The sequence below is a fragment of the Miniopterus schreibersii genome (assembly GCF_964146895.1).
Source record: "Miniopterus schreibersii genome assembly, chromosome: 2".
Lineage (NCBI taxonomy): Eukaryota > Metazoa > Chordata > Mammalia > Chiroptera > Miniopteridae > Miniopterus > Miniopterus schreibersii.
In genome coordinates, this window is record NC_138102.1 from 142118595 (window position 1) to 142146471 (window position 27877).

Here is a 27877-nt window from a genome sequence, read left to right on the forward strand (position 1 = left end):
TAAATGAGGCTGTTGTGAATCATTAAAGAGAATCCATTTTCCTTCTCCCAATATACTTCTGATTACATGTTCCATCTTCATTTCTTTGACGTGCCTGTCTGCTCAATTGAAATAAACAGTCGTCTTTCCTTCACCCATTTCATTATGGGGTCCTTTCATTTTGTTTGGAGGTAAAAGAAAACTATATGAAGAGAGATAATCTTAATCAGATTTCATGAATACAGAGTGAGACAATGTTTTTCAGTCTCTCTTCACTGCTCAGCATTTGAGATCATTGGGAAGCTCAGCATTTCTTCCACAAACAGTAAGAACACAGAGTTTTCTTTTACAAAATATCATGTTAAAGAATGACAGCGGTGCCAACATAGACAAAATACATTCAGATTTACAGGGGCTGGAAGGACCAGGACTCCAACTCTGCAGAATGTGCAGAGCACTATAAAGTCATTGGTATTTACCAAACACCTACCATGTGCCAGGTGCTATGCTAGACAATGGAAATAATCTTCCTTGTCTATATAGGGTGAAAGAGGAAACTTGGAAGAGCAACTATAATCACTATCAACACGGTTTCACAGCACCTCAGTCTGTTATCCGTGCAACTTACTATTTTCACCTCAAATTTTCTAATACGATGGCTTCATCCTATGAATTAGCTTTCATCAGAAAATGTAACCGGGAAAGTGGCAGAAGCACAGTACCTTTGGCGAACCTCACCACCTGCTGTCTGTCTCCCGATGTTCCTTGAGCAGAGAGCAGCCGATCAGAACAGGCTTTGTAAGGCTGGGACACATTTCGCTTAATTTCCAGCTAATTGATAGATAATGGAAAGCCCATAAAACCCCTCCCCCAAGGGGGCGTGGCGGGCTGGTACTGGCCAAGGTTTTCACAGGCGCACTGGAAACAGCTGCACCTGGACCACAAACATTAGGCTTTCAAGGGAACATGAAGGCTTTTGGAGATGCCATTACTTAATTCTGTCTTCACAAGGGAGCTCCCCACTTCCCTCTGTGGCTGTGACTGCTGTTACCAGGCTCCCTGGCCCCAAATCAAGAGGAAAGTGGCCCAGCCGGGTGTGCCTCAGCGGTTGAGCCTCGACCTAGGATCCAGGCGATCAGGGTTTGATTCCTGGTCAGGGCACATGCCCGGGTTGCAGGCTGGACCCGCAGTCTGGAGCATGCAGGAGGCAGCTGATCAATGGCTCTCTCATCACTGATGTTTCTATCTCTCTCTCTCCCTCCTCTCTCTGAAATCAATACAGATCTATTTTTAAAAAAGGAAGAGGAAGGTGGGTGCAGGGTTACAGCACTGGCTTTGCGGGTAGGGGTGGGGTTCGCCACCTGAGGGCTGAGATCCTGGGCTTTTAGGAATCCGCGCTTGCCCGAGGGGCAGGGGCTGCGGGCGCAGCGAGCTTGCCCAGACTCCTTGGGCGGCAAGGCCCTCACACCTGCAGCGCCTGCAGGGCCTCGAACTGCACAGGCGCCCGGCGCTGAAGGATGTGATGCTACTGCGCCCCGGGCCTGGCTGAGGGCAGGCGGCAAGGTGCTGAGGGAGCCCCCAGCCCTGCCCCAGCGCCTGCGCGGGGAGTCAGGCTAATGTGGTTCCAGGGGCCTGTGGCTGCTGGCGGCTGCTTCGCTTCTGTTGTGACTACAGGCCTTTGGGCACCTTGAGGCCTCGAAGTCTTGGCTCACCGCCTCCTTCCAACTGCAGCCACAAAGACCGCAGGATGAGGGCAGAGGGCTAGGTAGCATTCGCGGTTTTTTTCTTACAACCTAAAAAAAAAAAAGTATCTTTATTGTTGAAAGTATTACAGATGTGTCTCCCCGCCCCATTTATCACCTCCATCCCCAACCCACCCCCTCCCAGGCCTGCCCCACACTATTGTCTATATCCATGGGTTATGCATATATGCATGTAAGTTCTTCGATTAATCTCTCCCCACCCACTCCCCCACTACCACCTTCCTTCTGAGATTCCTCAGTCTGGTCCATGCTTCTACGTGTCTGGATCTGTTTTGTTCATCAATTTATTTTGTTCATTATATTCCACATATGAATGAGATCATGTGATACTTGTCTTTCTCTGACTGGCATATTTCACTTAGCATAATACTCTCCAGTTTCATCCATGCTGTTGCAAAGGGTAAGAGATTCTTCATTTTTACAGCTGCATAGTATTCCAAAATATGTAAGGAACTCATACAACTTAACAAAAGGAAGACAAACAATCCAATTAAAACATTGGCAAAGGACCTAAATAGACATTTCTCCAAAGAGGACATACAGATGGCCAAGAGACATATGAAATGAAAAAATGCTCAAATTCACTAATCCTCAGAGATATGCAAATTAAAACAACAATGAGATAGCACCTCACAGCTGTCAGAGTGGCTACCATCAACAAATCAACAAACGACAAGTGCTGGCGAAGTTGTGGAGAAAAGGAAACATTAGTTTACTGCTGGTGGGAATGCAGACTGGTGCAGCCACTATGGAAAACAGTACGGAATTTCCTCAAAAAATTAAAAATGGAACTGCCATTTGACCCAGTGATCCCACTTCTGGGAATATATCCTAAGAATCCCAAAACACCAATCAGAAAGAATATATGCACGTCTATGTTCATAGCAGTGCAATTTACAATAGCTAAGATCTGGAAACAGCCCAAATGCCCATCAGTAGATGAGTGGATAAAAAAGCTGTGGTGTGTTTCCTTAAAACTTTTGATTTTTAAAAAATTTCAGATTTACAGAAAAGTTCCCAGCACAGTACAAAGAACTGTATGTCTGGCACCCAGATTCTCCTTGGTTAACAATTAGTCAGATTTGCTTTATCATTTTTCTCTAGATGTGATTCCTTCTTTCCATCCAGTTATTTTGTAAAATGTCTCAATTTAGGCGATTTCTGATGCTTTCTCATCATTAGAATGAGGTTGTACATTTTGGGCAGAATACCACAAAAGTGATGCTGTGTGCTTGGTGTGTGATGTCATGAAGCACATGAAGTCAGCTTGGTTGGTGGTAATAACTTAGATCCAGTATTATGCTTAGAAATTACTAACAATTGCTTCTCCAGGGGTAAAAAGCCTTGATTTGTAACACTTGAGGATTTCTGTGGTGCAAATACTCCCATCATGGTTAAGTCATCACTGAACACAAAATTGAGAAGGGATGTGCCTCTGTTGAGTTGGTGTGAGTCTGCTCTAGCACACCACTGCTTTGGTCACTTGGATTAAGGTGGTGTGTGCAAATTTTTAGTAAAGTTAATATTTTTCCCTTTATAGTTACTAAGTCTTTTGTAAGGAGATATTTTAATACTATACAAATATTAAAATATAAATTATACAAATATTAAGTCTGCTTATTTACCAGATTTTACCCATTAACTTGAGCATCCAATGATGATCCTTGCCTCAGTCAATTAATATTATGTTTGCCAAATGGTAATTTTTTAAGCCATCATTTCTTTTGTATTTTTCAGTTGGTATTATATGTCCTATTTATTTATATCAGTTCAGACTTGTGAATTTCTATTTTATTCAGTAGCTTATCCATTATTACAATTATTTATTTTGATGGTCACATTGTACCAGATTTGGTTAGTGTGAGTCCCTTCAAGCTGGTTATTATGTCCTGTTGACATGACCTCATCATTCTTCGAACACTTCTTTATATCCTGACATAACATGCTGTTGTAGGCTGAACTTGTACTTTTTCTCCCCCAGTCCTGAAACCAGCTATTTCTTCAAGTAGTCCTGGTTCATTTTAGTGTAGAATGGTATTTAGAAACCAAATTGTGGTTACTAGAGGTGTTCATTGTTACTGGAGTATCATTACTTGTAGGCCCTCTCAGCAGACAGAGTTAAAATTTATATCTGTGTCTATATTATTTATTTCTATTTCTAAATATCTATCTATATTAAAACCATGAGTTCATAGTAATATCTCTAATTTCAGTCTAATCTTCTTTTCATATTTGTGATTCCTTTCTCTGACTGTGAGAGACCTGACTCCCGTTATCTTCAGTATGTTTATTTACAGTCATGTGTCGCAGAATAACATTTTGCCCAGTGACCACATGTGTGACAGTGGTCCCATAAGATTATAATGGAACTGAAAAGTTCCTGTCACCTGGTGACATCATAGCTGTCCTAAGGTCATAGTGCAGTGCATTACTCACATGCTTAGGGCGATGCTGGTGTAAAAAAAAACAAAAAACCTACTGTGTTGCCAGTCATATTACAGTGTAGCTCATACAATTATGTACAGTACATAATGCTTGATTATGATAAACAACTATGTTACTGGTTTCTGTATTTATTGTACTATACTTTTATTGTTATTTTATTTCTAATTTATCTTTATTGTTGAGAGTATTATAGGTGTCCCATTTTTCCCCCCTAATTGACTCCCTCCACTTCGCTCCCACCCCCTCCCCAGGCCTTCACCCTGTTATTAACTGTGTCCATGGGTTATGCATATATGCATATAACTTCTCTGGTTAATCTCTCCCCACCCTCCACCCCCCTTCCCTCTTTCCTCTGAAATATGATCGTCTGTTGCATGCGTCAATGTATCTGGATCTATTTAGTTCGTCAGATTCTTTTGTTCATTAGCTTCTTCTTAAAGAAGACCCTTCTACATTTCCTGTCTGGTGGTGATGAACTCCTTTAGCTTTTTCTTATCTGTGAAGCTCTTTATCTCACCTTCAGTTCTAAATGATAGCTTTGCAGGGTAGAGCAATCTTGGTTGTAGTTGCATGTTTTTCATCACTTTGAATATTTCTTGCCACTCCCTTCTGGCCTGCAAAGTTTCTGTTGAGAAATCAGCTGATAGTCGTATGGGGGCTCCCTTGTAGATAACTAACGGCTTTTCTCTTGCTGCTTTTAAGATTCTCTCTTTGTCTTTAACCTTTGGCATTTTAATTATGATGTGTCTTGCTGTGGGCCTCTTTGGGTTCCTCTTGTTTTGGATGCTCTGTGCTTCCTGGACTTGTAAGTCGATTTCTTTCCCCAGGTAGGGGAAGTTTTCTGTAATTATTTTTTCAAATAGGTTTTCAAATTCTTGCTCTCTTTCTTCCCCTTCTGGCATCCCAATAATACGAATGTTGGGCCTTTTGACGTTGTCCCAGAGGCTCCTTATACTATTTTCATATTTCTGGATTCTTTTTTCTTTTTGCTCTTCTGGTTGGGTGTTTTTTGTTTCCTCATGTTCCAAATTGCTGATTTGATTCTCAGCATCCTCTACTCTACTGTTGATTCCCTGTAAATTATTCTTCATTTCAGTTCCTGTGGCCTTCATTTCAAATTGGTATTTTACTATGTTATCGATTTTCTCAGTTATTTCCCTTATAGTATGCTTAAACATCCTTATAAACAAAATGCTGAACTCTCTATCTGTTAGCTTGCTTGGATCCATTTCATTTAGTTCCTCTTCTAGAGATTTCTTCTGTTCTTTTCTTTGTGACATGTTTCTTTGCCTCTGCATTTTGGCTGCTTCCAGGTGTTTGTTTCTATGTATTAGGTAGAACTGCTATGTCTCCTGGAATTTGTAGAATGGCTTGGTGTAGTAGGTGTCCTGTAGGGTCCAGTGGCTCAGTCTCCCCAGTCACCTGAGCTGGGCCTTCTAGGTGCTCCCCTGTGTGGGCTGTGTGCACTGTCCTGTTGTAGTTGAGCCTTGGTCGCTGTTGGAATCCCTGGGAGAAAGTGACCCCCATGCCAATCGGCTGTGAGGACCAGCTGCAGCTGCAGCCAAAGAGCTGCTTTGCTGGAGACACCCCTCCTAAGGGAGCAGGATTTACTTCAGTGGAGCTTTGGTGTTCACCAAGTGCACCCCTTGAGTGTGTCACTCGTGGATGTGGTAGGGTTGTAATCCAGTGTGGTTGAGTCTGACCACCAGGTGCACTGTCTCTGAGGCCTCCCTGGAGGTGCAAAGTCAACCTCTGCCAGTGCCTTGCCCAGGGCCACCCAGCATGAGCTACACAGCAAACCGTAGGTGGCTGCTACTTGTGCTGGGCTTGGCGGTGCCCAGGCAAGGCCAAGCTATGAACCAATGCAGGCTGCCGCTAGTGCCAGGCCTGGGGCCCCTTATCAAGCTGTATGGGGCCTGCTGCTGCTTGTTTGGGAGATTTCAGGAAAGTCCTAAGCATAAGGCTCAAGAGGCCACTTGCATAGAAAAGCCCCTGGAAATGCCCTGGATGAGCTGCAGGTGGGGAGGGGCGGGGCCTCTAGGAATCAGGGGGCGGGGCCAACGGGGTGAGTCAGGTGCTGGCGATTCAAACATGGCGCCTGCCTGCTGGCTGTGTGCGGGGAGGACTCACCAAAGGAGCCATGGCTCCTGCCAGCCCTTCTGCCTGGGAGGAAGCCGCCCCTCCACCTCTCGCCCCGATTTCAGGCAGGTTAGTTCCCCCCCGAGTGTCCCGGGTCCTTTCAGGCTGCTGCCCGGCGCTGGGCTCAGAGGGAGCGTCCGAGTGAGTCCGTGCCGGGCCCTTTAGAGGAGCTGCTGGGGCTCCCGCAGCCTCCGCGACCCTCAGCCACAGTCCCCGCTGGTTTCACAGCCCGGAGTTGTGGGGACGACTCTTCCCAGCCCTGGAGCCCTGGCTGGGGGCCTTTTTGGGGCTGGGACCCCTCACTCCTCCGGGAAACCTCCACCGCCGAGATGTCCCTCTGGGTTTCAACCGCGGCACCGGGTGTGGGCCCCTGGCGCATCTCCGATTCCGTCCCGATCCTCCCGCGTCTCCGCCCCTCCTACTGGTCTCGGTGCTTCTTCAGGTCCCTGGTTGTGGGGCTTCAGCCAGATCTCAGGAGGCTCTGAGTGACGGCGGTTCTGTATTTTAGTTGTAATTTTGATGTGGTTGCAGGAGGCGGCGGGTGCAGCTGTGACCTACGCCGCCATCTTGTTCCAGTACCTCTATTGTTATTTTAGAATGTACTCTTTCTACTTACAAAAAAAGTTTGCTGTAAAACAGTATGCTGCATTACACACGTGGCTGCCTCACACATCTCATGTTTCTCCTGTCTCTCAAGTACATCATTTTCTCTTGTGCTTGATTTAATCTTGTGGAGTTTTGTACAGCAACATGGTATATGGGCTTGTAGCCCAGGGGCGTGAGCTGTAGCATCTACGTGTGAGTGCTCTCTGTCACGTCCTCGCAACAACGAAATCGCCTAATGATGCATTTCTCGGGACATATCCCTATTATTAAGGGGTGCATGACTGTATTTCCTTAATTGTAGAGTACACAAAAAGTAGTTTCAAAATTTTTAACCCATACCTCTGTGAAAGGCAAACCTATTAAATATTTGTATAGTTCTTTTTGTCAGCGGGAATACAATCAAAATATTGTCTTTAGAAATCACTTGGAATGAAAACATATGTCTAGGCCCTGGCCAGGCAGCTCAGTTGGTTAGAGGGTGTCCTCTACGCCAAGGTTGCAGGTCCCATCCCAGGTCAGGGCACATACAAGGATCAACCAATGAATGCATGAATGAGTGGAACAACAAACTGATGTTTCTCTCTCTCCTTCCCACTCTCTCTAAAATCAATAAATAAAAATAGAAAGAAAACATGTCTACACAAAAAACGTGTACACAAATGTTTGTAGCATCATTCTTCACAATAGCCAATAAACGGAAACTACCCAAACATGCATCATTTGATGAATGGAGAAATAAATGTGATCTGTCCATACAATGCAATATTATTTGGCCATAAAAAGAAATGAAGTACCGATACATGCTACACCATAGATGAATGTTGAAAAACATGCCGTGAAGGAAGCCTGTGACAAAAGAATACATATTGTGTGATTCCACTGATAGGAAACGTCCCGAATAGGCAAATCTATAGAGACAGAAAGTAGATTAGTGTTTGCCTAGAGCTGCAAGGCTGCAGGGAAAAATAGGGAGTGACTGCTAATGGGTATGGAGTCTTTTAAGGGTGGGTGATGAAAAATGCATTAAAAATAGATTTTTAATACATTGAAAAACCAGCCCTGGTAAGTTTCTCAGTGGTTAGAGCATCGCCCCGCAGACTGAAGGGTCCCAAGTTCAAGTACAGTGGTACCTCGGTTTTCTAATGTCTCCATTGATGAACATTTTGGTTACGAACCCCGTAAACCCCGAAGTAAATGCTTCGGTTTTCGAACATGCCTGGGAAGTCGAACATGCCACGTGGCTTCTGCTGAGTGCAAGATCCTGAGGCCTTGCTGTCAGGTGTTGATTTCTCAGTTTTCAAACGTTTCAGAACTCAAATGGTCTTCTGGAACGGGTTACATTAGAAAACCGAGGTACCACTGTACCTGGGTTTCAGGCTCCATCCCCAGCCCGTCGGGGCGCATGCGGGAGGCAACCAATTGATGTGTCTCTCTCACATTGATGCTTCTTTCTCTCTCTCTCTCCCCCCATTCCACTCTCTCTGAAAATTAATGGAAAAAATATTCTCAAGTGAGAATTAAAAAAAAAAGTCTCTTAAAATTTAAACTTTGGGATGGTTGTCAAACAAACTTAAGCAAAAGACCATATCATAAACTCTTTGTAAATCTAGGTAAAACAAACAAATATTTTATGATGATAACTCTAAAAGACATCAATCATATTTTGTCCAGACCACAGGGTCCTATTTAACCTATATTATAAGTATTTAATCTCTTTAGGCCAATAAAATATTATCCCTTAGTAATGCCACCTGGAGGCAGAAAACACACCATATATAATACACAGACAAACATAGATCACATAAAGACCATACACATAATCCAATTTACTAATTTTTGTAGAGAAGACGTACGTTTTTTTCTCATTTGCTTTTGATTACTTTTAAGGCTAGAAAAGGAGAGAGAAGGGCCTAAATTACCAAGTGGGAAGACCTATTGAAACTTTCAATGAGAACTTCAAGGGTTGCGAATGATCAGTGGAAACAAAGGCTGTCTGGGCTCCAATCTATGGGGTTAAGAAACAGGAGAGAGCATGCGCAGGGCTGCTTCGGCTCACTGAAAAGTCAGAAATCCCGGTGACTCAAGATGTCACATGTTGAGAGTGGGGTTGTCAAAACTGATGTCTCCAGATATGAGCAGAAATACAAGAGAGAGTGTTTGTGGACGTGTTTACCCCGTGCCCTGACAGTGGCCTTGCCAACGACCAGGACAATGGCTAGATGCCCCTGGGGATGGATATAACCCTCTCATACAGGGGATTTACTCAAAAAGCCTGTCTGAGAAAGAGAAAGCCAGTTTGGTGGAAGTGTTTACCCTGTGCTCTGAGGGTGGCCTTAACCGGGATCAGGAAGGGGACTCAGCTCCACCCCGTCAAATAAGCAAGAGAGAAGGGGTCCCTTCGGAGGTCAGGGATGATCAGGTCCTGACTCACTGGACCCCGTTACCCAGGTGACGCCTGGGGATGGTTGTGTGGGCGGGTGACACCTGTCCAGAGGGCAGGTTTACCTTCCATTCTCAGTGTTGACAGAGGTGCGTTTACACCGAAGGATTTACTCCAGTTTACTCCTCAGCTGACAAGTGGATTTTCCCCACAAGGATAAGGGCAAGAGAGAACAACTCTAGGCCCCATCAGTCAAATATCACCAGAGAGAAATCAGGTCAGGGAAGGAGGACTGGAGCCTGACTGGGGTTTTTTCCCTACACACTTAAAACTTTCACAAACTTCTGTAACCTTTACAACCTCTTATAAACCTTTCTACAATTTGTATGAACCTCTTTACCCATTCAGAAATAACCATCAGCAGAATAACTCAGTTTCAACCCTTGTCCTGCAAAAATGTATCTCCATACCTAATGCCTTCTGTTACCATAACCATACAATTTCTTTCTAACTTAACTTGAATTTTTAACTCTTAGAAACTTCAATTTCCAATGATAACCAAAAAGGTAAACAGCCAGAATTCCTTAGATTGATGTTTATGAACATATTTCAAACACTCTCATTTTCAAGAACCACACCTTCAACAAAGCACAACACAATATATCAACAGCTCCAAATCCACTTTATACTTACTGAAATAAAAAGCCAAAAGCAGTAAAACTTAAGACTTGTCTAGCAGTGTTTCATGTTCTTTCAAAATATTTAGATATTCAATAACTTTAATTAAAATTCATTAGTTTAGAAAGGAATAGTTGAAATAAGTTAAATTAACTTGCTTAGGTGGCTAAGGTTTTTCCCCTTTTGATAATTATTACATTCAAGAAATTTGTATTTTGAAGGCCTTGGGCGCCCTAGCCAGTTTGGCTCAGTGGTTAGAGCATCGGCCCTTGGACTGAGGGGTCCTGGGTTCGATTCCTGCCAAGGATATATGCCATGGTAGCAGGCTCAATCCCCAGAGGCAACCAATGTATGTGTCTCTCTCACATTGATGTTTCTCCCTCCCCCCCCCCGCCTCCCCCCCATCCCTCTTTCTCTCCTTTCTACTCTGAGAAGTAATGGAAAAAATATCCTTTGGTGAGGATTTAAAAAAAAGGTCCTAGGACTTTGGTTTCATAAAGCCAATTATCTATAAGCCTCACAAGATGAATAGGGAAGATTTGGGGAATGTAAAAGGATTTGGTGGGCTTTGAATTGCTTCTGGAGCCACAACTCTGGCCCTGTGAAGACTTTATTTGTAAAACAATGACAGTCATTTTCTATACCTAAGGGACTGGGTTGCCACCCACATGTTGGCAATGGGCTGACAAATCTATTCATGGGTGCATTTTTCTAGTTTATAGAAAGTATAGAGCTTAGGGTCGCCTCTGCGAGCCATAAAGGCTCATGGCTCGGATACATAGGATCTCCATCCATTTCCCCAAGATGGGCAAGGTCTAGCTGCAAGATAGCGTTAAAATCAATGGTGCCATTAACCGGCCAAACCTTTCCACTGTCCACTTTACACTGGGGCCAGGCTGTGTTAAAAAAGATTAGCCTTTTCCTCGAGGGACACAGGGCCAAATTTCTCCCAGTTGGCAAGCATGTGATAGTGGGGAAGGGCACATAATAATAACGGAGCCACAGATGTTTAATAATGATTCGCCTTACTAACCATAGATGAGAGATTTTCTTACAGACCCTGGGAAACTGGAGGATGAGACGAGGCTGTAAAACGATAAGATGCCTCGGTGGGTCCATTACGCAGGAAAGAAATACATCTTTAGAACAGACCAAGGACAGGACACGCTTTGATTTGGTTGCTATGCCTGGCCCCTGGCCCCCTCTGGGAGTCTGCCTCAGGAATGCTGACCATTCTTTGGTTCCAGGAACAGGCTGAACTGTTTGTAGCATCATAGAAGATTAGCCAACTGGTTATTGGACTTTGAGCTCCCGAAGGCCGGACTGCAGACTCTCCCCTCCCCTTTCTCTGTCACACTTGTAGCTCACAGCTGCACGCAGTTACCTTCTCCCTCACTGGTATATAACCAGCCAACTGGCGAGGAGAGTCACAGCAGAACTTCCAGGGTGACCGACTGCTCTCCCATTATTTGCCGGCAATAATGGAATAAATGCTCACGTATGATTCAACCCTGTCTCTGCTTAATTTGGCTCAAGTAGTGACCGGCAGCCTTGGACCCCTTGTGTCCAGTTTCACATGTGTCCATCTTCACCCAAAAAGGGACTCTTGAAGCGTTGTGGACTGGTTCCCCATCTACAGAGAGACATATGTAGCAAGCTGAGAGTTAGAGGCACCTCTGCAAGTCTCTGGGCTCTTTTGGGCCATTCTGAGTGGGGCGGGTCACCTGTTAAGCTGGCCCTCAGGCTCTCATGGAAGTTAATAATGAAGAAAAGATGGTTAGCAAAAGTTCAGTCAGTCTCAAGATTAGTTCTTTCTTGGGAGGTTTCTTTAAAATCATTATTTTCCCCTTTGGTTCAGTATCTGGTTCATTTAGTTCTAAATATAAAGCAGTCCCAGTATCTATGAGGGCCTTAGTGGCTTCCCTTGTTAAGATAATTTCAACTTCTCCTAGACTATCAGCAACGAGAAGGGGAAACACCCTATACTTGCTTCCTTGTTTTTTTTTCTAAGTCCAATTTTGGTTTTCTTTCTTTCTTTTTTTTTTTTAAGTTTTATTATTGTTTAAAATATTACAGATGTCCCTTTTTCTCCCCAATGACCCGTTCCACCCTGTTCCTTCCCCCTCCCCAGTCCCTCTCCCCACCATTGTCTATGTCCTTGGGTTGTGTATATATGCACATAAATTCTTTGGTTACTCTCTCCCCCTCCACCCACCCGCCCTCCTCCATCCCTCTGACATTCGTCAGTCTCATCTATGCTTCCATGTCATTGAATCTATTCTGTTCATCAGTTTATTAAGTTCTTTAGATTCCACGTATAAGCGAGATCATGTGATATTTGTCTTTCGCTGCCTGGCTTATTTCACTCAGCATAATATTCTCCAGGTCCATCCATACTGTCCCAAAGGGTATAAGAACTTTCTTCTTTACAGCTGCATAGTATTCCATGGTGTAAATGTCCCACAGCTTTTTTATCCACTCATCTACTGATGGGCACTTGGGTTGTTTCCAGATCTCAGCTATTGTAAACTGTGCTGCTATGAACATCGGGGTACATATATCCTTTCTGATGAATGTTTCAGGATTCTTAGGATATATTCCTAGGAGTGGAATCACTGGGTCAAATGGCAGCTCCATTTTTAATTTTTTGAGGAACCTCCATACTGTTTTCCATAGTGGTTGCACCAGTCTGCATTCCCACCAGCAGTGTACTAGGGTTCCCCTTTCTCCACACCTTCGCCAGCACATGTCGTTTGTTGATTTATTGATGGAGCCATTCTGACAGGTGTGAAGTGATACCTCATTATGGTTTTAATTTGCATCTCTCTGATGATTAGCGACGTTGAGCATTTTCTCATGTGTCTCTTGGCCATCCGTATATCCTCTTTGGAGAAGTGTCTGTTTAAGTCCTTTGCCCATTTCTTAATTGGGTTGTTTGTCTTCCTCTTGCTGAGTAATGTGAGTTCTTTGCACACTTTGGAAATTAGCCCCTCATCAGATTCATCCTTGGCAAATATGTTTTCCCAGACAGTGGGGTTCCTTTGTATTTTGAGGCTGTTTTCTTTTGCTGTGCAGAAGCTTTTTAGTTTGATGTAGTCCCATATGTTTATTTTTTCCTTTATTTCTCTTGCCCTAGGAGATGTATCAGTGAAAAGTCCACTACATGGGATGTCTGTGACTTTACTGCCTATGTTTTCTTCCAGAATTTTTATGGTTTCGTGACTTACATTTAAGTCTTTTATCCATTTTGAGTTTATTTTTGTGTATGGTTAAAGTTGGTGGTCTAGTTTCAGTCTTTTGTGTGTATCTGTCCAATTTTCCCAGCACCACTTATTGAAGAGACTGTCCTTACTCCATTGGATATTCTTCAATTTTGGTTTTCTGCAATCCTCTTTAAGGTGACCTGGCTTCTACAATAGAAACACACTCCTCTACAATGTTCCAGCAGGCCCCATTTAGCAATTCTGTTGCCTTGCTCCCAGAAACCAGTTGATATATTAATTGGAATAGGTCAGCATAGCCAGCATGATATTCTTTAACAGTAAATAAAATTCATTTGCAGACCTATCAGTGTCTTGGAGAAAGGAAATGTATACAAATCGCTGATCTCTCCTTGCCTGAAACCCACCGGCCATTCTGGTTTCCTATGTAATTGACCCAGGCTCCTCTAGGGGATTCTACTTTGCAATCAAGATAAGCTTCGAGGCAGGCTTGCTCTTGAGCACGCCCAGGCCTCTTCTTAGGCAAGAACTTTTTACTTCCTCCTAAACTCTGAGGGTCCCCAGGAGACTTGCAACCAGGCAGGCATCAGGCAATCACAGCTAGCCCCAAGCTTACCTCCTGATCCTGTCTCCAAGGCCCCCCTTTTCCTCTTGACTTCCCAGTGAGCTAACAGCAACCCCGCCTTAGCTCACTTCTTTCCTAAAACGTTTCTAGGGAGCCAAAGCTGAGCACTGCCTAGGCGCTCTCCTATTTGTTTCACTATCCTCAGCTTTAATAAATGTACTAAAAAAAATTATATATATATGTGTGTGTGTATATATATATATATATATATATGCTTCCCATTCGTTCAGTTTTAATTCTAAAGCCACCTTTTCTAATTGGCATGCAAAAAATTAATTTAGGTATCAAGTGAGCTATATTTTGGCCATTTAACTTCTAGTTAAATCTTCCCATTTCTGTGAGTCAGGAATGTTAATAGGGGCTGGGGGCTGGGAGTTTCTGTCCTCAGAGGCACAAGTTATTTTGGGATCTGCAGAGTCCAAAACAAACCTCCAGATATACAGTGTACTGGGTTAAAGCCCGCTGCCTCTGTGCTGAGCTCCAAGTCATCTCAAACCTTCCCACGTGTCTCAGCCTTCCCTCCTCCCTCCACAAAGATTCTCAGCTGCCTAAGAATGCCTGAGATTCAAGCCAGAGGGAGTGAGCAACCCCTCCATCCTGAGCCAGATGAGCCCAGGCTCACCTTCATGTCGTAAAAGATTGCATTCAGAACCACAGAAAGCAACTTCAATTGAAAAGCCAAAGGAAAACACCAGCCATCCATTTCTCTCCTCCTGTTCTGCCTTAGCCTGGATTTTCACAACCTTAACATTTAACTCTACCTCTTGGATTTTAAAAAAGACAGATTAAAGAAATTCAGTCTCTTACCTTACAACAACAGGGGGTCTGGAATTCCAAGGAAGGTCACCCAAGGTCACCCTATACAAATCAAGGAGCTGGTGGGGTACAGTGGGCCCCTGCTGGTACCTAGCAGGGGTCCCGGTCTGCCAGGTGGTCTTGGGTGGGCTCCTCTCTGAATCCTGCCATCCTACATGGTGATAAGACAATCAAAGTCACTGCAAATGAGCCAGCTGAGCTGCATAGGATCCAGAAAGAACGTCCAATCTTGGGTGGCCAAATGTTACCAGAAAGGCAGACCTGCCAAGGGCCAGCCGGTAGTGTGTGAATTTCTTGACTCCGTGCAGGAAAAATTTCACAGCACAAGTCCAGATGACTATGAGGGAACATTTATTAAAGCTGGGGACAGTAAAACAAGAAAGGGCTTAGCATAGAAGAAGCAACAGGAGAGCCTAGGCTGGGCTGCCCTGGCTCTCTGGGAAGTCAGAGAAAAGGGGGCCTTGGGAACAGGTTCAGGGGACTAGCCGGCGAGAAGCTGCCTCTGCCCATGGTTGCAAGTCTCTTGGGGTTCCTTAGAGTTTAGGAGATGCATGCCTGTGTGGGAATAAGAGGAGTAAGGGGATGGGGGGACGGGGGGCGAGGGATGCTGCACGGAGGGAGAGCATGCACTGAGTCCTTTGTCTTGAGGCTTTTATTTCTCTCTTGCAGGTGGGAATCTTAGGGGAGGTCTCAGGGGAGGGTTTTAGCAGAATATTCATCAGTTTTCTAGGTGCAGCTGAAATACAACTGAGGCCTAGATGTTATCTCTAGGGAGGTGACCTATATCTGCTGGAAATTGCTCCGCCTAGTTTGTTCAGCTATCTGCCTCAGTTTCCCTATTCCACTTGTCCTGGCTTACTGGCCTGTCTCACGTTGTTTCGTTGATTGGTTGTTAATCTTTCCATGATGATAGGCAGATAAGGAGAGTGGATCACATTCCAAATGTCCCTGGGTGTACAACTCTCAGCCAGGTTAGAATGTGCTTTCTCTAATCAGAGCAGAACAATCACAGTTAACAGAACTTGATTAATATTTCTTATAACTATAGCTAAAATCATGGTTAACAGAGCATGATTAATATTTCTGCCCCTAACAGGAAGTAAGCACTCCGTTAGACACTGGGAGAAAGGAAGAAGGGATTAGTGATGTGAAATCACACCAACAGGTATTAGTGAATGCTAAGAGATTCTCAAAGACTACATTTCTTGAAACAGCCAGCAAATGTTTTTCGAAGGGCCTCACTTTATCTGGTTCTTGGGAAATAATCATAGGTATTGAGGAAGTTGGAAACTGTTGCTTAGCCCCAATTGGTGTGGGTGTGGCTCAGCTGGCTGAGAGTTGTCTCATGCACCAGAAGGTCACTGGTTTGATTCCTAGTCAGAGAACGTGCCTAAGGTTGTGGGTTTGATCCCAATATAGGAGGTGATTATGTTTCTCTCTCTCCCCCCCCTTCCTCTCTCTCCAAAATCAGTTTAAAAATAAAAAGAAACTGTTGCTTGTACAGTATAGGGAAGGACACAGTGGATTCTATTTTTGATGTGTTAAATTGTAAAAAAGGAATGGCAAAAGTGTGAGGTTTAGGAATCTTTTTCACACAGGTGATGGTTCACAGCCTAAGAATATTAGAAAGGCTCTAGGTATTTAACACAGACTAAATGAGTCTTAGGGGACAATTCACAGTGAAATGGGGGAGGAAGGAGAGGACAGAATGACAGGTGCTTGAACTCTGAAGGCCTCGAGAAGCAGTGCAGTGTTGTGGGGAGGCCTCGGCTTCCCAGGCAGGTAAACTACGTGGTGTGGCCACTCACTGTATAGCCTTGGGCAAGTCACAGAACATCACTGGTCTGCCTTCTCATTTGTCAGATGCAGATCATTATCCCTGCCTTGTAGAATTATGAGTCGTATACGAAGTAATTGTGTAAAAAGTTATGCCTGGGAAAAAGAAGGCACATGATAATGGAAATTTTTATTATTAGCTATTAGAGTTACAGAATAAAAGGATCGTCCTGAGAAGAAGGTTGAGAATAACTCAGCCTGAATTAAGTGTATTGGACATAGATTTTTAACTTAAGGAATGACATATCATGAATGGTAATATTCCTTGTTCCCACGAAATTCTCTTCAGGTTCCTAAATAGTTTCCTTTAGAAACAAAATATTGCCTTGCTTGATTGGCATGTTACTATGTTTTATAAATTTATCTAGAAATTGGGAACACTGGCTACATTCATTCTTTGTGTCCTCAGGTTGTTAACATGACCTCCCTCCTCCCCCCCCCACCCCATTTCCTGGAGGTTTTGTGGTTCAGGGAATTCTGGTTATGCTTTAATGTAGCCTGAATGCTTTAGGTTTTAAATTTTGAGATAAAGGAACACTGAACAGTTTTCTTTTTTGCTTTTGTTAGCATTAGTCTGCCACAATTCATTACACTCTCAGTTGCCTTAACAGATAAACAAGAATTCAGTTTCAGTTATGTTAAGTTCTGTGTTTTCCAAATCAATACTGAAAGGAAAGGCTTATTTAAGGTCAAGAGTACAAAAGGAACAATTATGTAATGGTTCATTTCCATCCAAGTGTAAAATATGTAGGAATTCAGTAGACCGAACACTTAGGAACAGAATGTTTTATAATATAAATAAAAGAAACTTTAATGTCCTTTTTTTGTTAATCATTAAAATAAGTGTTGGACTCATGGACCCGGGTTCTTAACAAAATTAGGGAGAAGCTAGTAGAATCAGTGGCCATGCCAAAGCCTGCCTTTCAGGCTTTGGTGCCCAGCTTTGTCTTCTTTCTTTCAGTGCCTTGAACATACTGTGTTTCCTCCTTTCATTTGTCGGTGGCACAAGCTGTTCCATTAAGCTGATATACTTTTTTTTTAAAGATTTTTTAATTGATTTTTAGAGAGAGAGAGGGAGAGAAACATTGATGTGAGAGCAGAACATCAATTAGCCACCCCCACCCTCACCCCCCACCAGCACTGAGCCAGCAACCCACAATCTGGGCATGCGCCTGACCAGGAATGGAAGCAACAAACCCTCGGTGCATGGGATGTCACCCAACCAACTGAGCCAGGGCAGGCTGAAATACTCTTCATTCGTCTTCTGGAGTTCAGCTCAGATGGCATGTCCTCAAGGAAGCCTCTGATCCCCTTCCTCCTGGACAGGCCAGATTCCATTCTCCTGGCGCCCGAGTTTCTCCCTCATAGCGTCATCACAACTGCGTGCTCCAGGAGGGCAGGGGCCAGGCCTCTAAGCCAAGCACCAAGAAGAGATACACAGTAGACATTTGTTCAACATTTATTAAGCACTGAGTGTTTCACTGCCTTCGTTAATTCCTCACAATAACCCTTTAGGTAGATATTATCCCCATTAACAGATGAAGAAAGTGAGACTAGAGAAGTAACTTGCTCAAGGTCACACAGTCAACGAATGACACAGCCAGGACTTAACCTAGATCACTTTGATGCCAAAGCCAGTGTCATTTTGTCATTTATTTTCCTTGTTTTAAATTATCCCACTGAAAAACCAGTGTTGTAGGCACAGTATGGTGTGATCTACCCCAGGAAAGTAGACAGGGGGTTTGATCAAAATGCAGCAATGAGCTTATCCTGGGCCTTTGTGCTGTGCCTTCCCAGCATCCATTCCCTAGTCACAGGCTCTGTTTTCATGTGGATGGATCCACAAGTCTCCTTGTCTCAGTGCACATGGTCTGGGTGTGCTCAGTCCCAGGGATGGTGCACTGAGACCTATACTTGAGCCAATCAGCATAACCCATCCCGTCTAAACATGATAAGTTTAAGGAAGATCTGTGACCTAGTACTGTCAGTAAGAGCCAATTGAGACTCGCTCCTCAGGCTGTTGGAATGATCATAAATGTGTGTTTTCTGGGCCCGAGGAGGAAAGCAATGAGAAGGTAATGTGGCAGTTATAGTCAAAACAGGTGTTTTTTTAAAAATATGTATCTTTTTAAAAAAATATATGTTTTTATTGATTTCAGAGAGGAAGGGAGAGAGAGAGAGAGAAACATCAATAATGAGAGCAAGTCATTGATCTGCTGCCTCCTGCACCCTCCCTGCTGGGGATCGAGGCTGCAACCCAGGTATGTGCCCGGGTATGTGCCCTGGGAATTGAACTGCACAATCTACTGGATCATAGGTTGATGCTCAACCGCTGAGCCACTCCTGCCTGGTGTCAAAACAGGTTTTGACTTGCTCTGTAACTCGTGGAATGCAAGAAGAAACTTTATTTATTTTGCTACACTTCAGTGTTGTCTATAGAAAGTGAGGATAGCCCTGGCTGGTGTTGCTCAGTGGTTAGAGCGTCGTCCAATACACTGAAAGGTCTGATTCCTGGTCAGGGCACATACCCAGGTTTCGGGTTCAATCCCTGGTCGGGCACATGTGTGAGGCAACTAATCAATGTTTCTCTCTCACATCAATGTTTCTCTCTCCTTTTCCCTGTCTCTTTAGAATAAATGAAAAACATAATCTCAGGTGAGGGTTTTAAAAAAAAGTGAAGATCGTATTTGCTAAACCACTTAGACAAGAAGGAATTGGTAAGAATGTGCCTAGTACTTTATACTTTGCTATTATTTACCTTCCAACGTGCCAATAACATTTCACCACATCGAACTGTGGCTTTTCCTGTTTCTCAATCGCTAGACTGATCTAACCGATTGTGAGGTGGGTAGAGTAAGGAGGTTCCTACTTTGGGGAGACTGTAGAGGAGATACATGGCCCATTGCCCAGGAGGCCTTAGGTGAGTGTCCAAACCTCACTGTAACAATAATTGTTTTCATGTTCAACAGGGAATAGAAGGCTTCCTTTCTTCCTGCTCTATGGATTTCACAAATGCGGTCTTTGGATGTGAGCTCTTCAAAACACATTCTGATCCTTTCAAAACTGCTTTTTCTCAAATCTGCTAGCTGTGTTTATCGTTACCTGGCTGGAGAAAGAAAAGTCTGTATGTTCAAATAACTTTTAACTTTGCACAAGGAAGGAAGCCCTCCCAGAGACATTAAGAAAAATGAAACCGAGCCAGCAAGTATATAAACTATTTATTTTATTTCCATTCCTAAGATGCGTATGAATTTATTTATTGATTCGATATTTAAAATAGTCCTTTTGCAAAATCATCTCAGAAAATATGCTAAATTTATTAAAATACATGCAAACTGTTGCTGAAAATTCTACTCTTAAACCCCCTGACTGATCAACCAACACTTGTTTTCAAAGCATGCCGTGTTGATTTTCAGAGGTTTCCATGGTTGCAAGGAACAAAGAAATCATCTTGGGACAGGGGTAGAAATTTGATCAGAATAATACAACCAATACTCATCCACTTCTTTACAGACTCACAGATTGCCTGGTTTTTCGGGGCTCTGGCAAGGTGTACCTAATTACACAAGGTTTTCCTCCTTGCAGTGGGCCTTTTCCTGGCCTGCAATCGCCTGCATTCAGCAGAGCGTATGCCAGGTAACAGAAGAACGAACCCAAGACCCTTAGCTGCCCCAGAGTTCCATGAATATATTCAAGCGCCAAACACGATTTTCAACTAGTCTTTCTTCATTCAATTTGTGAATCATTAAGATCTTTTCATTTCCCCTTTTGCAAAGTTTTCTTTTGAGTAATTTAACTGCTTATTTCACCAAGCTCTCAAAGAAGGGGTGAAATTCAAATCTGTTGGGTAACAACTTAAATAAGACAGCTGAAAACATTTTGAAGTCACTGAAGCAGCTGAAGTTTGGGGGGAAGAATAGTCTTCAGTTATGAAAGCTCATTGTTTCCTTTTACAGGAGAGTTCAAAGCTGTTTTGGTTTTGGTTTGTTTTGTTTAGTTAATTTATTCAACAAGTATCTGTTAAAGAGTAATTATATGCCAGGCAGTGGGTATACATGATGGGAGAGCAAACATTACTTTCTTTCAAGGGGCTCACAGGAATATATATTTACAAGTGATGGCAAGTGTTATAGAAGAAAACAACATACAAGTAAACTCAACCCCACGTGCAGCCTAAATAAAACTAGAAAACAGCAGTGCAACCTATCGTGGACTGATCCTCTGGGAGACGACGGAAAGTGGCTGAATAGGGTATAACGTAAACTTTTGGGGATGAAATTCAACTTTACCAAAAAAAGGGTTTCTCTTCTCCCAATTAGTATTTTAAGTGTAAACCTGAAGCCTTAGATCATCTGGGGCATTCACGGCAGCTGTCTGCTCCCCACCCGTGCTATTTCACGGCATATCCATAGATGTGAGGGCGCAACAGCTTCCAGGACAGCGGCGCCTGTAAGCGCTGCAGCTGCAGCTTGGAGAAGCTGGCCCGCTCCAGGGACTTCCAGCTCTCCCTGGTCAGGTTGCACCCATCAAACAGAAGGTACCAGACAGGATCCAGGACCTGTTGCCAGAAGTAATTCCAGGTTGAACGCTCAGCTGCTACATGCTCCATGAAGTAAAAAGCCCCTCCCTGAAAAGGAGAAAAGAAAACCCATTTTAAGGATTTTAGTTTGGGGAAAACAGGTTCATAAGGTGATTGAAGCGTCAGATTTCAGTGGCCCCACAGGTCAACTTCATGAGAAGATAAGGGTAAGTTACTAAGACACCATTTTGGTCAATAGTTTCATCTTCTGTCAAATTTTACACAGAGCTGCCAATCTAAAGCAATTATTAACACTTCTATTTTCTGATCATAAAAGCAATACATAATAATAGCTTAAACTTAAAGCACTTACTGTGTACAAGGTGCTATATCCTTAATGCCTATCACATGTTAACTCAATCCGCACAATAAACTTATTTGGTAAAGTATTATTATCATTCCTGTTTTTATAGATGAGGGAACTGAGAAAGTAAGCACATAGAAAATAAGCAACTTGCCTAAGGTTACACAGTTTGTAATGGTCAGATAAGGTTTTGAACCTCAGTGGTTAGGCTCCAGAGGCTGGCAACACTGCCTCACCAATATGTTTATTTGAAAAAATTTAGAAAATACAGAAAAGTTAAAAAAAAATCAACCACCATTCCATCACCTCGTGATAACTACTATTAAGGTTTTGCGTGTACTTTTATATGCATGTGTATTTTTTCCGAAAACTAGGATTGGAATATACGGGTTTTTTTGTAACCCACTTGATTTTAATTATGAATCTGAATTATTATTCTAAAACATAATCTAAAAAAAGCTTTACACAATATTTCACACTACTGAAGGTACCGTCTGTTATTTAACTGTTCCCATTTAGGTTATTTCTAATTTGTCACTATTTTAAGTATGGCTACAGTAACTATCCTAATCCATCAATCTTTGTGACCATCTCTAATTCTTCCTAAACAAATAACTTGCTAAAACGTGGAACTGCTGAGCCAAAAGTCTCTGCCTTTCGCCCTGGCTGGGTGGCTCGGTTGAAGCATGGCCTGGTACACCGAAAGGTGGCGAGTTTTCAGTCCTGGTCAGGGCACATACGCAGATTGTGGGCTCCATCCTGGGTCTGGGCACATACGGGAGGCGATGGATGTTTCTCCCTCACATCAATGTTTCTTTCTCTCTCTCTCCCCTCCTCTGTCTAAAATCTATAAAACAAACAAACATATCCTCGGGTGAGGATTAAAAAAAACAAGTTTGTGCCTTTTTAAAGCTTTTGGTACAGGCTGTCATATTGCCCTTTGGAAAAGTTGTAGCAAATTTACATTCATACTAGCAATGGATGTGAGTGCCCATTTCCAATAAACTCTCATCAGTACTCCTCACCCCTTCCCTATCTTTGTTAACTTGACGGGTAAAATGGTATTTCATTTTCAATACTATCATGTCTTTAATATTCTTAATAGATAGAACATCTTTTACGAAACCTTATTGGTTATTTGGATTTCTTCTTTTTAATTTGTCTGTTGATGTCCTTTATCAGTTTTCTACAAGGGTGCTGGTTTTTTTCCTTACTAATTAGTAAAGATTTTTAGTACAACAAAGCTATACTACAAATGTTTTCCCCAGTTTGTTATTTGCCTTTTAATTACTTTTAAACAACTTCTACTCCTTTTATTTAAAAAAAAAATCTTTTAATTCATGTGTTTTGCGAACCTGCAGAAGAGTCCGAATCCACACCAAGCACTGCCTGAGACTGACTAACTGTGTCTTATACTTTTGTACCACTGTCACAAGAATATAAACATGATTAGTTAAAATACTGAATCATTCAAGAGCGTTACTGAATTCATGATAACATTTTGTCAGGAGGGATTTTATTCAACCAGTGGATGCTCTGTGTAAGTTACTGCCATGTAGGAATTTGCAAGTAATGCTTTCATCTAGGACAGTCCTATAAATATGGTCAAGTATAGACACAATAGAGGCTACATGTTATTAGGAGGTCTTCAGAAGTGTTTCTACCGATCTCTGAGGTAAGTAGGGGGAAAGGGACCCGACAATCACCTCCAAAACCCTTAATGACTGCCCCACTCTTCTTAGTCTCCTCTAGCTATGTAGTCTTGGCTATCCTAGGCAGAGAGCTGAGAGATGGAGTTCCCCCAAATTCTCTGGGTAAGTCTAAGATCTGTGTTCATGAATGGAAAACTTGAGATTTCCTGATTTTAAAAAAAAAAAAAAAAAAATCCATAGAATTGCACAGGAGAGAGGGGAGGAGACCTAGGTCTGGGGAGGTCGATATTACCCTTTGGATAATACAGGCGGCTGCCAAGTGGACAGCTGGATATGCAGGGTTAGGGTGAGAAGAGAGATCTGGGCTATTTTGATTTGGGAACCATCTGTGCATGTGTGGTAATTGAAAACTTTGGGGGTGAGTGAGATTGCCCAGGGCGGTATATAAGTGAAATGAGAACTGAAAAAGAAACTCCAGGATTTAGCTGTGGGTGGAGGAAGAACAGTCAGCAATGGTGGTAGAAATGTTGACGTCAGAGAGATGAAAAGCCCAGTGACAAGCAACGTGGCGCAGCTGTAAGAATATTTGTGTTAAAGAAAGTCAGACCTACTAGCTGTGTGACTTTGGGCAAGTTTCTTAACCACTCTGAGTCTGTTTCCTCAACCCAACAGGAAGACGGTTTAAAGGACTGCTGTGAGGGTTAAATGAGAATGTAATAAAGCTCCTGGTTATATTCAGCAGAGAGTGGGTGCTTCACAGGAGCTAAGGAGGTCTACCAAGAATATGATCCCCTTAAGAGTATTAGCAGTGCTATAAAATGGATACGTTAATTACTTTGCTTTGCAGGGGTGTTGTGAGATTAGTAACACTGTGAACAAAACATCTACTAACCATGCCCAGTTAGAGCCCGGCCTTAGGACACAAGAACCCAGCATTTGGGTATAAAAATCAGACCTTTTTCATTTATTACTTTGATGTTGGCCTATCCTTGAACCACAGGTAAAATTATATATTGCCTCTAAACACTCTCTCCAAGTCCTTTTATTCCTGAGGAAGCGTCTCTTAGAAAATAAAACAGGATTAGAAAACACCCTTTTCTCCTAGAAAAGTAAATTCAAATGCTAAGATGTCCGTACTTTATTTATGTTCAACTATATTTAGAGTAAAACTATTTTAAACTAGTTTTTTTAAAAAAACGATAAAGGTAATATGTGAAAATTACATACAGGTATTAAGAATTTCAAACTATACAGAAAGGTATAAAATGAAAAGTAATTATTCCCCTGCCTCAGTCCCATTCCCAAGAGGCATCACTGCTAATAGTTAACCGGTCATTCCATTAACATATATGCACATTTAGGTATATTCTCTCCACCCCCCCCCCCCCCCACACACACAAATAGGCTTATACTATACTCTACACTTTGATTTTTTTCATTTAACATTATCTCTTGGGGATTTTTTCATATCAACACAGATAACTCCTTGTTATTTTTAACAGCTGTACAAAGTTCCTTTAGACTATTTGACAATTAACTTAAACAGCCTCCTACTGATGGACTTCTAGGTTATTTACAGTTTGTGCTATTACAAAAACTGTAATGGATGAGTTTTTGCACATTTGTGCAGTAAAGTTATAGGATAAATTCCTACTGGGTAAAAAGTATGTTCACCTTAAATTTTGATATATTTGCTTTTCTTCCCTTGCCTTTGAGGTCAGGTTCACAAAATCCTCCCTTAAAGATCAAAGTCTTTAAGTTTAGTACCTATGTTTTTTTCTATGTTGGAGAAGTTGTGGAGAAAAAAAGGAACCCTCATTCCTGGTGGGAATGTAAATTGGTACAGCCACTATGGAAATTAGTAGGGGAGGATCCTCAAAAAATTAACCATAGAGTTACCATATAACCCAGCAACCCCTTTTGGGTATCTACCCAAAAAATTTGAAAAACATTTATTCGTAAAGATATATGTACTCCTGTTTTCACTGTGCCCAAGACATGGAAACAACCAAAGTGTCCTTCGATAGATGACTGGATAAAGAAGATGTACATATGTCCAATAGGATACTACTCAGCCATAAGAAAAAGATGAAATACTGCCATTTGCTACAACACGGATGGATCTTGAGAAGATCATGCTAAGTGAAATAAGTCAGACAGAAAAAGTCAAGAACCTTATGATTTCACTCATATGCAGGATATAAAATGAAACAACCAATGAACAAACAAAACAAACAAAAATTCATAGACACAGACGACAGTATGGTGGTTTCCAGAGAGGGAAGGTGGTGCAGAGGTAGTAAAGGGTAAAGGGGGTCAAATGTACGGTGATGGAAGATTTGATTTTGGGTGGTAAACACACAATGCAATATACATGATGTATTATACAATTGTACACTTGAAACCTATATAATTTTATTAACCAATGCCACTCCAATAAATTTAATTTAAAAAAGTAATTTGAGTGTGGCTCAGTTAGTTAACCATTGCTCCACGCACCGAGGTCATGAATTTGATTTGGTCAGGGCACATGCAGGGCTCGCAGGCTCCCTCCCCAGCAGGGGGTGTGCAGGAGGCAGTCAATCAACGTTTTTCTCTCATGGATGTTTCTCTCTCTCCCCCCCTCCCCTCCTCTCTCTGAAATCAATAAAAACATATTTTAAAAAATCCTACTGATCTTTGACTTATAATGTCTTTGAAAAAAATATATATCTTTATTGATTTCAGAGAGAGGAAGGGAGAGGGAGAGAGAGAGATAGAAACATCAATGATGAGTCATTGATGGGCTGCCTCCTGCACACCTCCCACTGGGGATCTAACCTGCAACCCCGGCATGTGTGGGGACCTGGAATCACCTGGAATCGAACCACAATTTCCTGGATCACAGGTTGATGCTCAACCGCTGAGCCACACCTGACGGGGCTGTAATGTCTTTTAATATGAAGGAAGTCAACCCTTTGTCTATCATGCCTGGCAAATACTTTTTCTAAGTTCTTGTACTGCAACTTTGTTCCTGCAGTTTAAACATTTTGTGTATTCAGATTTATCAGTCTTTCCCTTTATAACTTCTTTTCCACTATAAGATTTAAAAAAAAATCAGTAAGTCTCCCCTAGTAGTTTTACTTTGTACTTTCGAATGTCTGATTCAGCTGAAATGGATAGAGCTGCCCTTGGTAATAGTGGTGGCTGCTCACCAGCCCTCCTCACACCCCGTCACTCACCTGCCTCAGCACTCTGCACACCTCCTGGAGGATCTGCTCCTGGCTCTCCACGGAGCACAGGACCAGGGTGCAGACCACCACATCCACGGAGCCATCGGCCACCTGGTGCATGTTCTCCCCGGCAGCCACCACGAAGCGCTCGAACTGCAGGTGCCGGTTCTCGGCAATGCTCTTGATCAAGAGCTTCTCAAAGTTGGGGTTGGGGTCAACACAGGTCACCCTGCATCCCGGCGGATAGAACTTGAAGTTGGCCCCCGTGCCACAGCCCACCTCCAGCAGGGCGAGCTTCCCGGAGGGGCCCGCAAACTCCTGCAGGTTGCTGAAGAGCTCCCGCTTCTTGCTGGCCATCTGTTTGTTGTAGGTCGCGGTGAGCCTCAACATCAAGTAGGGGAAACCTCTTTTGCATATCCAATTCCACAAGCCCAGAAAGTTCAGCAGGTACACGGGGAACGCCAGGATGCGGACGGCCAGCTGGAGAACAAAGAGGGCGAGCGCCATGGCTCCCGAGAGCAGAAGGCACGGGTGAGCGCCGACCCTGCGCGGCGGTCAGGCCCCTGGCCACGCTCCAGAGTCGCTCGGACGAACGGGCTCTGCCGCAACAGAAAGCTGGAGCCGAGGTCAGATCTTGAGCAAGCGGCCCGTGTCACCCAAGTAATAGATATTTGGCAAAAGTTGACTCACAGCTTAGTTTTCATGAAGCAAAATGAGAAGGTCCCCAGCTTTTCCGTAGAAGGAAAGGAGGTTGCAGTCCCCTACTCCAGATCCGGTGAGACTGCTGCTAGTTTCCAGACGCAGTTTCCTAGGCGCAGGGCACGGAATCCTGGCCCAGGTCTTCCAAGGATCCGTGGGTGGAGCCTGGCTAATCTATGCGGGAAGACCCGCAGCCGAGTGGATTTTATAACAACATCCCCTCCTCCTATTACCCCTCCATACCGCGCCCCCCCACCCCCCTGTGTTTTTTAAAAAGGAAAGTGAAAGGACATGCCTACTGGTCACCTTTAACAAGAATTTCCGCCTTTGCATTCTGGGCTAAGACGGTCAGACGCTCCTAACTCAACAGAATTATTTTTAAGCCACTGTGTTGGGCTGCCCATCTGTAAACGGGCAAGTTTCAGCTTCATATTGTGCACTACTACATTATTCAGCTAATTTAAATAAAAATAGTTCCCCAGAATATTCATGTTTGGGAACCTCAAGCATTCAGAAAATGATTTCAAACATCCATCTACTTTTTGATAAGAAAGCCTGAGCTTTAGACTGGCTGGGGAACACAGCACCTTTCAAAAACAACGTTTAGCTTTAGCTGGTTTGGTTCAATGGTTAGAGCGTTCGACCGCGGACTGGAGGGTCCTGGGTTCGATTGTGGCCAAGGGCCCATACCTCGGTTGCAGGCTCCATCCCTGGCCTCAGTCCGGGCGTGTGCGGGAAACTTCGATGGGGCCTGAGATCTGTGGGCGGATGCTCTTACCACTGAGCCAAACTGGCCAGAGCTCAAATATGTGATTTGAAGATTTTCTTCCCCCTAGGCTATGGTTTGTCTTCTTATTCTCTTAGCAGTGTCACCCCTTTTGCGCGCCCCGCCCCCTCTGGTCACTAGCAATCTGTTTTCTGTATCTATGAGTTCCCTTTTTGT

The 27877-nt window shown here is 43.2% G+C and overlaps 1 protein-coding gene across 1 annotated transcript; it reads right to left on the minus strand.

Annotated features, from left to right (window-relative positions):
- Positions 1-19691: 19691 nt before the first annotated feature.
- Positions 19692-27370, minus strand: TMT1A (thiol methyltransferase 1A). The gene is made up of 2 exons (XM_081128343.1): positions 26245-27370; positions 19692-21115 (listed from the first exon to the last, which is right to left on the minus strand). Exons 1-2 carry the CDS (start codon positions 26740-26742, stop codon positions 20879-20881), a joined length of 735 nt encoding a protein of 244 aa, XP_080984469.1. The 5' UTR covers positions 26743-27370; the 3' UTR covers positions 19692-20878.
- Positions 27371-27877: the final 507 nt, after the last annotated feature.